Genomic DNA, 12,515 nt, shown 5'->3' on the forward strand with positions numbered 1-12,515 from the left:
AACACAAATAATATTTTTGTAAAAACTGAACATTTGCTATCTAACTGAGAGTCTCCTCATTGAAAACATCTGAAGTTCTTCAAAGGTAAATGATTTTATTTGAATGCTTTTCTGGTTTTTGTGAAAATGTTGCCTGCTGAATGCTAACGCTAAATGCTACGCTAAATGCTTGTTTTGCTATGGTTGAGAAGCATATTTTGAAAATCTGAGATGACAGTGTTGTTAACAAAAGGCTAAGCTTGAGAGCTAGAATATTGATTTCATTTCATTTGCGATTTTCATGAATAGTTAACGTTGCGTTATGGTAATGAGCTTGAGGCTGTAGTCACGATCCCGGATCCGGGATGGCTCGACGCAAGAAGTTAAAGAAATACATGTCTAAAAAAAAAAATGACAGTACAGAATTAGGGCAACATACACATGTTTGAGACAGATCATTTGAAAAAAAAACATGTTAGAGTAAATGTATTTATTGGTTTTAATATGAATTGAAGGTTATTTGTTGATGTAAAAATCGACATTTATCAATTTTAAGGTTAAACCGTTAGATTTGGGGTGGGGTCACCAGAAATTCTGAAAAAAGGGTGTTTCAAGTCATTATTTGATCATGATCTTTTGATCAAGTCAAAGTATTTCAGATATTTGTCATCCTACTAATGGTTATGGGGTAAGGTAAACTGACCCTAGATCAGTGGTTAGGGGAAGCCCATAGAGATGCTGAAAGCCCTCTATGGCGCTACCGATTGCTATCAGTCTTTTGTGGCAAGTGTGCCCACAATCCATCTCTATGGTTCAGCCTTGAAACTCCAAGGATGGAACCTGTCATTGTGATATTCTTAGCCAATCCTGTACCTGGATGTTGGTGGGGTCCTTGTAGGACTCGTCGGTGGCCGTCTGCAGCTTCTCGCTGATCCAGGCCTCAATCTCATCCACATCACGGCTGAACTGCTGCAGGGTCTGGGACTCGCCCAGCTTGGAACGCTTCTCAATCATCTGGGCCTTCAGACGGCGCCACCTACAGACCGGGAGGACAAACGCAGGCAGGCACAGTTACACTATGGCAATTCCATGGTAATGGGATTACGCTGAGACTTTAAAAAGTATGCCAAACAAAAAACATTGATTTCAAAGTTTAACAAACCATATATTTTAAAGTCTCAGTGGCCAATTCCATGGTAACGGTATAATGCTAACAGATACGCACATGCAAAGTTGCACAGACGGTCATCTAAAGAGAAAGCTAGAGTGACCTGTCCAGGACTTCGTTGCGACGTTTGGAGATCTCAGGCTTGGCGTAGTGGTCAGCGCCGACCAGCTGGTCAGCAAAGGACTGCAGGGCAGCGATCTTCTCCTCCTGCACATTGATGGCCTTGTCAAAGTCCTCGTGTTTCTTGATGAGGGCCTCCACGCTGTCCAGGGAGTCGCCCTTGTCGTCGCTGGCCAGGAAGGCCTCGCGCGCTGCCATCCAGTTCTCAGCCTGCTCACAGTCACGGTTGAACAGCTGAGGGAGGAGTGGAGAGCGATTACTCACTAGGATAAGTTGTATACTGGCTAGGCTAGTAATTGACTTAGTCTGGAGGTTGTGTGTAGTATAATTATTACATTTGTTATTCCATGGGTTGGCAGCACACAAACTAGATTAGGCCTAGTTCATCAAAGGCACACTGTCAAGTCTGGAGCAAAGGAACCTAAACTAACATAGACACACCAACATGTCCTTAAGTTTAAATAACCAAAAGCCACTGAGACGAGGTGTTTGTTTTTGCAAGGCTTAAGGAATGATCTGCCACCCTTTCGTGCCCCAGAAGGTAAGCAACAGGGGGGTTTCTAAGACTGCATCATTTAAAAAATATATTTATGTTGTTTTATGCTGTGTAATTTCATTTACTTAAATTAAGTTATAGTTAAATTACGGTCAAACATTGCCAATTTGCGAGCTTGGTGTGTGTGCTGTGTCCCTGTATGGAGGCAAGCTCCGTTTCATAGTTTGTTCTACAGTGTTAATGATTGAATGAACGTGTCTGTCGGTGTCTGTGTGCGCGCATGCGTGTCTCCCACCTGGAGCTCCAGGCACTGGTCGAGCATCATGCGTCTCTGGACCCAGGCCTTCTCCAGGTCGGCCCTCTCGTGGTCCAGGGCCTCCAGCTTCTGCTGGATCTCCGGACTGGCATAGTGGCCGCGTGCCAACAGCTGCTGGCCAAACTGCTCAAAGGCCTGGAAGGTCCCCGCACGGGCGTCGATCTCAGTACGGTGCTCCTGGAAAGAGGGAGAGAGGATGGTAAGATTACAGGTGTATATTGGATGGACTAGATGTTTGTGTATGTCCATATGTGGAATCTGGTTCACCTGGTATGTCCACAAGATACAGGGGATGGATGGTACAAGTGCTTGTGTGTGCATCTATGTGTATATACCAGTACCTGGTGTCTCTCCAGCAGGGCCTCAGCCCCGGTCACATCTTTGGCCAGTTCCTCTGAGGAGACCAAGCTTCGGATGCCGTTAATCCAGGACATCAGGTCCTTGAAGTCGGAGAGGAAGCGCTGCAGGTCGTGGGAGTTGCCCAGCTTGTCCTTGCGCTGGTCGGCACGCGCCACTAGGCTGCTCCAGGCCGTGTTGAGCTCTGTGCACTTCTCCTGGATGTCGTCCACAGCCTCCGGGTGGGACTGGATCAGACGCTCCGCCGTCTCCCCCAGAGACTTCACCTGGAACAGGAAGGCAAAGATCCGCTAAGGATTATTACATTCTTCAACCTTTTTTTAGTCCCTGTGTGTTTGGCTGGTCCTGCTCTTACTGAGACGTAGTATCGACACAGTAGATAAATGCATGGGTTTCTGCTCACCTCATCTTCAAGACTTTGATCAATACTGACCATCCGCTGATCTAAATGGCAAGTGAAAGTGTGTGTGTGTGTTTCCGCTCACCTTGTCTCCCAAGGCGGCCAGGTCTCTCTCAAAGCCCTCATGTTTGCGCTGCAGAGCCTGAACGCTAGCCAGGTCGTGGCCGTAGTTGTCGGTGTTCAGGGCCTGGTTCTTCTCCTCGATCCACTCCTTGGTCTCATCCGCATCCCTGAGGAAAACAAGCAGCCATTTTGTTCAGTGTGTTAAAATATTAATGTCCACCAACTTTCTCCTTGAGGTGATCTTGGTCTTCATTAGGAACCTACATGGGCTAATACATGTGTCACCTTAAACACAGATGTCTGTGTGCAGACTTTAATATGCAGGTTTCTTCTGCATCTGTTTGAACATAGTGTGTATGTGCACTTCATATGCCTTCTGTGGATGTGTGCTGTGTGTACCTGTGGAACCTCTGCACCTCATGGGCACTCCCCAGCATGTTGCTCCTCTCCTCAGCCAGCTGCTGCAGGGACCTCCAGCGGTTGTTCAGCTCCTACAAACACACCCCCGGACACCGTTATCACCCAATCACAGAGCTAGAAAGAGCTTCTCCAGGATCCAATAACTCCCATGAGGCCTTTGCCAAGGTTTCTTGAACCCAGTGCTCCAATTTAGCCGATTTAAATTGAGTGAATGTTTTAATGAATTGATTAATGACTTATTTTCAGGATATTATTTGATATATAGACTCTTGGTTGCATATCCTTCCAGGTTGGGATAAATTCCATTTCAACTCAATGAATCAAAACAAAATGACTTAATTTTTTAGATGAACTTGAACACTTCTCTGAATTGACTGAGTTATAATGGAGTCCAGTGGAATGGAGCCCAATACTGGTAATCTTGAGCAATGAGGGTCTTAAACTGATATCAGTTGTGAATCAGTAAAGTGCTCATTGATTCAGGTTGTGCTCCATGTGTGTTTGACAGACAGACTGGTGGTAAAGGAGGCTGTTGGATAAAAGGGGTTGGTAACGAGGAACATGGAAAGTCAGACTGGGAGATGGATGAATGTCAATGACGATACACAGGATGGAGAAACAATGGAGAAAGAAATGACTAAACGCTAGGATAACAAAATATGGTGTTGAGGCATATTTCAATGCCTTTTGTACCAGCCATCCTTCATTTAGAAAACAAATAACAATGGTTAAAGGAGATGAGACAAATGAAAACAGGAATGAGGGACAAGGCCATTCAATGACATGATGAGAACAAAAATACAACGTAAGGACTGTAGACACGGACAGAGTCCAGACCGATGATGGACAAGACAATGGAACCACAGGATGGCCACGTTGATGGAGGGGTTAGTCTCCAGAACGAACAGGAGGCAGGTATGAGGCCAGCCAGGAGGACATAAATGCGAGGGAGGAGGGGGGCGGGATTTGGGGGGGGGGGGGGCTAGTCTTTAAAAACCTTACCTTGATAGTATTAAAGTTAGCCGTCGTTTGAACAGCCAAGCGTACATTCTACAATCAAAGGTGGAAAAAAATCAGAGCAGAAAGAAGGGAGGATAAGAAAGGGGGGGGGGGGGGGGGGGGGGTTGGGACAAAAACACCACACCAGTCAAAAGAGGAACCATATTAGCACCGCAGGGGGTAAAGACAGACCATGTCTTTACACTGTTGCCCAAAAGACAGCCAGCACCATCAACATGGCGATAGAAGACCAGCAGGCTCCAAACCACCACCATTACCATACATGCAGTGGAGACGGAGACTTAAGCGCTGACTAAGTTACTACAGCTCAAGGCAAAAGTTAATATTGGGTTTATGTGTAGGCTGCGTCAACAAAGATGCATATAATACCGTCTTCTAGCTAAATCCATCTATGGGTGTGTCAACATGTGTCTGCTATGTGTTTTCACCTGTTTTAGCTGTAATGAGAAAGTTTTTAAATAGGTCAAAATTACCATAACACATTTTTGTTTACCCAAAGAAATGAATACCTTATAAACAGGTAGCTAGTGTAAACAAGTAAACAGGTTCACTAGAGTAGCTAGTGAACAGCAGAGTACTTCTAAATATTAGAATAGAATAGAATAGAGAGTAGAATATATTGAATGGTGAGTGGTAAGTGCCAGGTCTACCATTTGTAACAGGGTTATATTGGTGATTCCCCTTGCCACTTTATTGTTAAGCCAATGGGTTTTTGGTTTGAGTTTGTTTTGCCTTCACCTACTCAACATGGCATCTTACTGGCTGGTTTGCGTAGCTTGCTTACGAGGGGGGATGTTCCAGTTAGAATCGTCCCAGTGAACAAGCACCAAACCAGCGGTAAGTTGTTGGTTGCAAAGCACTGTACATCAAAAGTGATTTTTATACTCTCAAGTGATGATTTAAATGTAAAATTTATATCAAATTGTTTGTAAATGTTATTCGAACATCACACATAAGATGCAGCGGTTTTTGGAGAATATTTGTTGTGCATTTTGTTGTAAAGAATTCCCGCCAGTACTAGCTAGCAACTTACTGTGTCTGGTGGGGGGGGGGGGTTCATATATTTTGTACAGTGCGTGAGTGCAGAGTTGGATGGTGAGACGTGCATTGCATGACGTGCAATTTTGTGCCGTTCCTAACAGGTACATTGTTAAATATTTTATATTGTATATTGTAATTGTATTATTTTGGTAACTAGCCCAGTGAACAAGCACCAAACCAGCGTGCGTGAGTGCAGAGTTGGATGGTGAGACGTGCATTGCATGACGTGCAATTTTGTGCCGTTCCTAACAGAATAAATCTACATGACTGGTGCTACATGTTGGAGTTCCGTGTCGATGACTGATTGTACACAACGCAAGACGAGTACTGTTACACATTCATTTCTTTATCTCTGGTTTGTTAACAAGTACTTCTTACATCAACTGATACAAGGTCCTATGTACAAGGCTGAATTACTGGGCATGAATCCAAGATTCAGGTTCATTTAAATACTTTTGACAGACAACATGCTGTCCAATCTTTTATGGAGGGGAAAAAAAAAAGACATGGTCACACTAAAAGGATATAGTTTGGGAGACAAAATGCTTTGTTTGGATATCCATGAGACTAAGTTGATTGGTCAAGACTTTCTTACCTTCCATGGTGAAGCATTTTTGGAATCGGTATCATCCTGTTAGAACAAAGAGGGGAATTTGAGTTACATATGTGACAGAAATAAACATTCTAGATACATTATACTGTTAATGAAATCAAAATGTATTGAAACTCAGGAGTCGTCTTTACCTTGCCAGGAACGGAACCCACCATTACTTGTTCCTGGAGTAGAAAAGAAAAGTAAAGTTAAGAATGTTTTACACTGGCATCCCTGGAAAGTGAATACCGGTAGAGAGTCAATGCTATATTTCAAACCATGTAAAATACTTCACACAAATACTCACGTAAAAACAATTGCTTCACAGGCTTTCATCTTTGACAAATGAAACATGACATAGCTCTGCATTAGCGGGCTACATTACCTGAGCTTGGACCATGTGTGCCTCCTCTGCCATTAGGCCCTCAGACTCCAGCTCAGATGCCACCTTGTTGATGTCCCTCAGACGAGACTCGTTGGCCTTCAGGTCCTGGTGGACACACAAGGAGAAGAAAGACCGTGACTACACAACTCACACACATTTTATTCACCAAGGTACTGGTCGAGATGGGTATGGTATAAACGAAGAAGGACTGCAGTGCACGTCACATTCCCACGTGTTCTAGCATGCACACATTATTAATGGCTCTGCAACCGGAATATGGAAGCTAATTGGAGTCAAATCAAATTGTATTTGTCACGTGGCCCGAATACAACAGGTAGACCTTACAGTGAAATGCTTACTGGCACGCCCTTAACACTTATTCTTCTTAAAACTGCATTGTTGGTTAAGAAAGTATTTACTCAAATAAACAAAATATTAAAGAGCAACAATAAAATAACAATAGCGAGGCTCAATACAGGGGGTACCGGTAGAGAGTCAATGTGCGGGGGCACAGGCTAGTCGAGGTAATTTAGGTAATATGTACACTACCGTTCAAAAGTTTGGGATCACTTAGAAATGTCCTTGTTTTTGAAAGAAAAGCAACTTTTTTGTCAATTAAAATAACATCAAATTGATCAGAAATACAATGTTCATTGTTAATGTTGTAAATGACTATTGTAGCTGGAAACAGCTAATCCAAGTTTATCATTTTAAAAAAGGCTAATTGATCATAAGAAAACACTTTTGCAATTATGTTAGCACAGCTGAAAACTGTTGTCATGATTAAAGAAGCAATAAAAACTGGCCTTCCTCAGACTATTTGAGTATCTGGAGCATCAGCATTTGTGGGTTTGATTACAGGCTCAAAATGGCCAGTAACAAAGACCTTTCTTCTGAAGCTCAGTCTATTCTTGTTCTGAGAAATGAAGGCTATTCCATGCGAGAAAATTCCAATAAACTGAAGATCCCGTACAACGCTGTGTACTACTCCCTTCACAGAACAGCGCAAACTGGCCCTAACCAGAATAGAAAGAGTGGAAGGCCTCGGGGCACAACTGAGCAAGAGGACAAGTACATTAGTGTCTAGTTTGAGAAACAGATGCCTCACAAATTCTGAACTGGCAGCTTCATTAAATAGTACCCGTGGAGTGAACTTCCGACCTCAACTTTAGGTACCGATACGTATTGTGATTCTGTATGTATCACGATTTATCACAATTCTATATTTATTGTGATTTCGATACTACTACAGAGGGAAAAGAGCCATGAGACAACGAGTTGATCAGTCATAATGAAAACATGTTGGCTCACCAAGATTGAGGCCAAGCCACAGAAATACCCGAGTTTTGACAGCCGACTAGCGCAAGCTGATATTACCTATCTAGCAGAGAATCGATACTTAGAATATATCGTCAAAAATATTATTGCGGGGGCGTCCCGGGTGGTGCTGTGGTCTAGGGCTGTGGTGCTGTGGTCTAGGGCTGTGGTCTAGGGCTGTGGTCTAGGGCTGTGGTGCTGTGGTCTAGGGCTGTGGTCTAGGGCTGTGGTGCTGTGGTCTAGGGCTGTGGTGCTGTGGTCTAAGGCTGTGGTGCTGTGGTCTAGGGCTGTGCCACCAGAGACTCTGGGTTCGAGCCCAGGCTCTGTCGCAGCCGGGAGGTCCATGGGGCGACGCACAATTGGCATAGCGTCGTCCGGGTTAGGGAGGGCTTGGCCGGTAGGGAAATCCTTGTCTCATCGCGCACTAGCGACTCCTGTGGCGGGCCAGGCGCAGTGCAGGCTAACCAGGTCGCCACGTGCACAGTGTTTCCTCCGACACATTGGTGCGGCTGGCTTCCGGGTTGGATGCGCGCTGTGTTAAGAAGCAGTGCGGCTTGGTTGGGTTACGTTTCGGAGGACGCATGACTTTCAACCTTCGTCTCTCCCGAGCCCGTACGGGAGTTGTAGCGATGAGACAAGATAGTAACTACTAACAATTGGATACCACCAAATTGGGGAGAAAAAGGGGGTAAAACCTATATTATTGCGATACTCTACTGTATTGATTTTCCCCCTCATCACTACTAAAGCCTAAAAGGATGAAGGATGAAGTAAGTACAGTAAGTCAGCTAGTGCCCTCTCCTACTCCCGGCAGCCACCGTGTGTGTGCGGGGTACCTTCTGGAAGTCGTCAAACTTCTTCTGCAGCACCTCCACCTGCTCCAGGTCAGAGCCCACCTCCTCGTTGGTGAGGGCTCCCTCCTTCTCGTTGATCCACTGCTGCAGTTCGTTAGCCTCGCGGAACAGCATGAACTTCTTGCAGCTCTTTTCTAGCATGTCCTTGCGTTTCTCGCCCAGCTCCAGGAGAGTGCCGTACCTAAAATTACAGGATGGAGATTTTAGAATCCTCTTTGTGTAGAGCGAGAGAGCGAGCACTGGAACCAGTCACAAGGACCACAACATTGAAATGGGTATTGATTGAGGGACTGGCAGGAATGGCAATGGCTGCGTTGCTCGTGGGAATGCGTGGTGGCTTCACAAACATGACACCTAGAGGGACACTCTGGTCCTACTCACAGTTCCTCCACCTGCTTCATGCGTACAGACACACTGCACGCCTCCTTTGCGCCCGGCCTACTCAGTCACAAACATGACATGCGCAGGCAGGCATTAGCAGTTAGGGAGGGAAACAGAGAAACAGACAGAGAGAAAGGCAAGGCCGTTAGTGACAGAAAAGTTTAAGTGCTACTGGCTCACTGGACTGTAATGATAAGGAAGAGACTAAAGGGAGACTAAGAAAAACAGACTGAAAATTTGAGGGAGGGGGAGAGAGAGAGACTGGGACATTAAAGAGGTTCATTGTTAATTAGCTAGGCTAAGATAGGAACGTACATTTGTTAAAAACAGTTAATTAAACCAGTCAACAGGTTACGTTCTAAGTTAGAGGTAAAAAGGTGGTAAAGAACCACAGGAGTGGACTGAAGATGAGGACTGAGGCATGTAAGAGCAGAAGTCAGAAATTACAGTGGGAAAGGGATGGTAATTTGGAAGTGGGTAAGGTAGGAGGCCCTTACTGGTTCTCGATCTGGTCCTGGCGGAGGCCGATGCTGCCCTGCTCGTCCAGCAGGTTCTCCCTGGAGGAGGACTGGGTGGGGTCTAGCTTCTTGACGTAGGCTGCTGGCACAAAGCCCTGGCGGTCGTTCACCTCCACCTTCCACCAGTCCTTAAGCAGGCGAGAGAGGTCAGGAGAGAAGACACGCATGTTATTTTTGTCCCCCATAAGGGATGAACATGCATCCCATTCAGTTCATACTATCTTGCTTATAAACCTATGAAATTATTTCCGTTCTACATCAAGTGCCTGATCATGGGTATGGGCTAGCAGCAGTTATTTGTGGACATGGCCCTGCTTGGAGCAAGACTTTTGTTCATCTCGCTAAGATGGTAACTTTCTTTTATTATACAAGTTGTGTGTGCACACACACACACACACACACACACACACACACACACACACACACACACACACACACACCTTGTTGGTACTGTTGAGCAGGGTGAGGATGTCTCCCTTCTTCATGGTGACCTCACGGGGGCTCTTCTCCTGGTAGTCATAGAGGGCCAGCACCAGCTCCTTGCCAGTCTCATCATCGGTGGGCGCAACTTGTTGCTGCAGGTGGAAAGGAAACAAGTGTTAAAGGTGCAATCTAGACAATAGCAACATGAAAATATCAGTTTGTGTCTATAACAGACCAGGAGTAGTAAAGAAATTATTGATTTGTTGGTACTCTGGTTCTCAGATGTTTGCAAAGACGGAAAAATAGTTGAAATGTTCATAGAATGTTAGCTAGCTAGTTTAGGCATTAATAAAAGTTGTAAAATGGTGCACATTCATTTCACGATAAGACTAAAGATGCAATGTGGGTTCCAGACTTACCCTGCAGGATTGGGCCTGCTCCTTCAAAGCCTGGATGCTGGTGCCATAAGCACTCAGGTCAGACATCAGGGCTTCGTGCTTCTTCAGCAGGGCCTCAGCCGAATCCTCATCCTTGCCGTAGTCGGGACTGCCCACGATGGGCTCTTTCTCCCTCATCCAGGACTCTGCCTCGTTGGCGTCGGCGAAGTACTGCTGTGCCTGCAATGAGTCCTCCAGGTCCTGCCTGCGCTGCCCGGCCTTGCCTTTCAGGGTGTCCCAGCGGCCGTTCAGCTCCCCCAGCTTCACCTTAACCTCCTCCCCAGCAAAGTGGCCTGGTGGGGGACCACAGGGAGAGGGGGGTTGTTTATTTGCAGCGCCTTCAGAAAGTATTCACACCCCACATTTTGTTACAAAGTGGGATTAAAATGGATTGATCATTTTTTGTCAACGACTACACAAAAGACTCTCAAAGTGCAAGAAAAATTTGAACATTTGTCAAACATTTATGAAAAATAAAACATTTATTAGATAAGTATTCAATAGTAGTCAATACCTTTGGCAGCGATTACAGCTGTGAGTCTTTCTGGGTACATTTCTAAAAGAGCTTAACACACCTGGATTGTACAATATTTGCCCATTAATCTTTTCAAAATTCTTCAAGCTCTGTTAAATTGGTTGTTGATCATTGTTAGACAACCCTTTTCAGGTCTTGCCATTTGTGGCAACCCACTTGTTTTGAGCCCCACCTGTTTAGCAAACAAATAATAATCATCTTTGAGTCAATAAAGCTGCATACAAACATGGTCTCTTTTTTGCTATCTTGAGGTATGTAAGGGTTTGGTAATGTTCTCTAGTTGTGCCAATCATGAGGACACTACATCACCACAAAATCTACTGGGAGAGCTTGAAAATTCAAGCCCCTTGGGTGCTGCCTGCCATCAATTTACATTAGAAGTGCCCATCCAAGAAGGCTTAAGGTCATTGGCCAGATCAAATGGACGTCAAATCATGTTATATCTACAGTAGTTTTGATTGGACTGATCATGTTAACATCATACTTTCAAAATCTTAGCTAGCTGGCTAGACACACAGTCATCATGAATCAAATCTGGCAAATTATTTTGAATCCCTGTCATATGAAGAGAAATATTACAAAAAACGAATCGGTGCTCATCAGCCATTACACAATAAGTTGGAAATCACAAATTCAACAGTGAGAGGTTTGGAAGGAATCAGTGGCCAACTGGAAGCATTGCAAAGCAATCACTAGCCTGCTATTCCGTGGATTGGGTCTGTGGTCCAATTCTGGGTTTAAGGGTATCTATTCCAAGCTTAAAAAGGATAAACATTCACACGCATGGGCCAGAAACAGTCAAATACATTGTCCATGCTGTCAATTCAGCATGACTTCTGCCGTGGTCAAAACAACTGGAAACTCGGAGCTCCGACTGGGGAAGAAAACAAAAGTTTCATCCAACTCGAAGTCGGGAACTCGGGCCTCTTTCCAGAGCTCCGACCTGAAGATCACTGACGTCATGATTCAACCTTGTTTTTCCCTGAGTTCCCAGTTGTCTTGAAAGCAACATAAATCCAGAGAACGGCAGACCATGATGACAAAATGTGAAGGACCACCACGCCACCTTCCTGTTCAAGTGGGTACAGCACAACAAGGGGAGTCCAAAAATGTACTGTATGGTGCAGCATAAATGATGTAATATGCCAGGGAGATATGTATATTGTAGCTGAGAAAGTAATACTAAGCGTACGTTGTGCAGTAAGCTGTTAGTTGCCCATGCGCCTCACTATTCGTGTTTTGTCCCTTTCCCCCTCAAAACTTAGCCTACTTTTCTGACTTGGTGGTGCACATATAGCCTATAGCCTGTCTTAGAGAAATCATTGAATATTGTAAGAGCTTTCATTGTCTGGTTATATGGCCCCTTTATTTATCCTACGGTTGTACGGGAGAATACTGCAAGAAACGCCCATGTTCTAAATTCTGTCGCTGTACATTTCAAAAGTGCTAAACAAATACAGTACCAGTCAAAAGTTGACACAGCTACTCATTCAAGGGTTTTTCTTTATTTGTACTATTTACTACATTGTATAATAATAGTGAAGACATCAACACTATGAAATACCACATATGGGATCATGTAGTAACCAAAACAGTGTTAAATAAATCAAAATATATTTTAGGTTCTCAAAGTAGCCACCCTTTGCCTTGATGACAGCTTTGCACACTCTTGGCATTCTCTCAACCAGCTTCA

General features: G+C 44.6%; 1 protein-coding gene across 7 annotated transcripts in view; it reads right to left on the reverse strand.

The window, feature by feature from the left end:
- Positions 1-12,515, reverse strand: part of LOC110509489 (spectrin alpha chain, non-erythrocytic 1) — a 67,749-nt gene that overhangs the window by 12,781 nt on the left and 42,453 nt on the right. For 4 of the 7 annotated variants that reach the window (XM_036967741.1, XM_036967739.1, XM_036967738.1 and 1 more), the window contains exons 16-30: positions 10,270-10,580; positions 9,868-10,002; positions 9,407-9,555; positions 8,910-8,966; positions 8,511-8,709; positions 6,358-6,462; positions 6,125-6,157; positions 5,976-6,011; positions 4,322-4,369; positions 3,299-3,390; positions 2,922-3,066; positions 2,421-2,702; positions 2,059-2,256; positions 1,251-1,501; positions 853-1,015 (exon numbers count right to left, since the gene is read on the reverse strand). In XM_036967741.1, coding sequence (XP_036823636.1) covers positions 853-1,015; positions 1,251-1,501; positions 2,059-2,256; positions 2,421-2,702; positions 2,922-3,066; positions 3,299-3,390; positions 4,322-4,369; positions 5,976-6,011; positions 6,125-6,157; positions 6,358-6,462; positions 8,511-8,709; positions 8,910-8,966; positions 9,407-9,555; positions 9,868-10,002; positions 10,270-10,580 — 2,204 coding nt within the window. The remainder of the gene's footprint in view (positions 1-852; positions 1,016-1,250; positions 1,502-2,058; positions 2,257-2,420; positions 2,703-2,921; positions 3,067-3,298; positions 3,391-4,321; positions 4,370-5,975; positions 6,012-6,124; positions 6,158-6,357; positions 6,463-8,510; positions 8,710-8,909; positions 8,967-9,406; positions 9,556-9,867; positions 10,003-10,269; positions 10,581-12,515) is intronic. The other 3 variants (XM_036967742.1, XM_036967740.1, XM_021590383.2) reach the window with 2 other exon arrangements.

This window comes from Oncorhynchus mykiss, chromosome Y, assembly GCF_013265735.2.
Source record: "Oncorhynchus mykiss isolate Arlee chromosome Y, USDA_OmykA_1.1, whole genome shotgun sequence".
In the NCBI taxonomy this organism is placed as follows: Eukaryota; Metazoa; Chordata; class Actinopteri; order Salmoniformes; family Salmonidae; genus Oncorhynchus; species Oncorhynchus mykiss.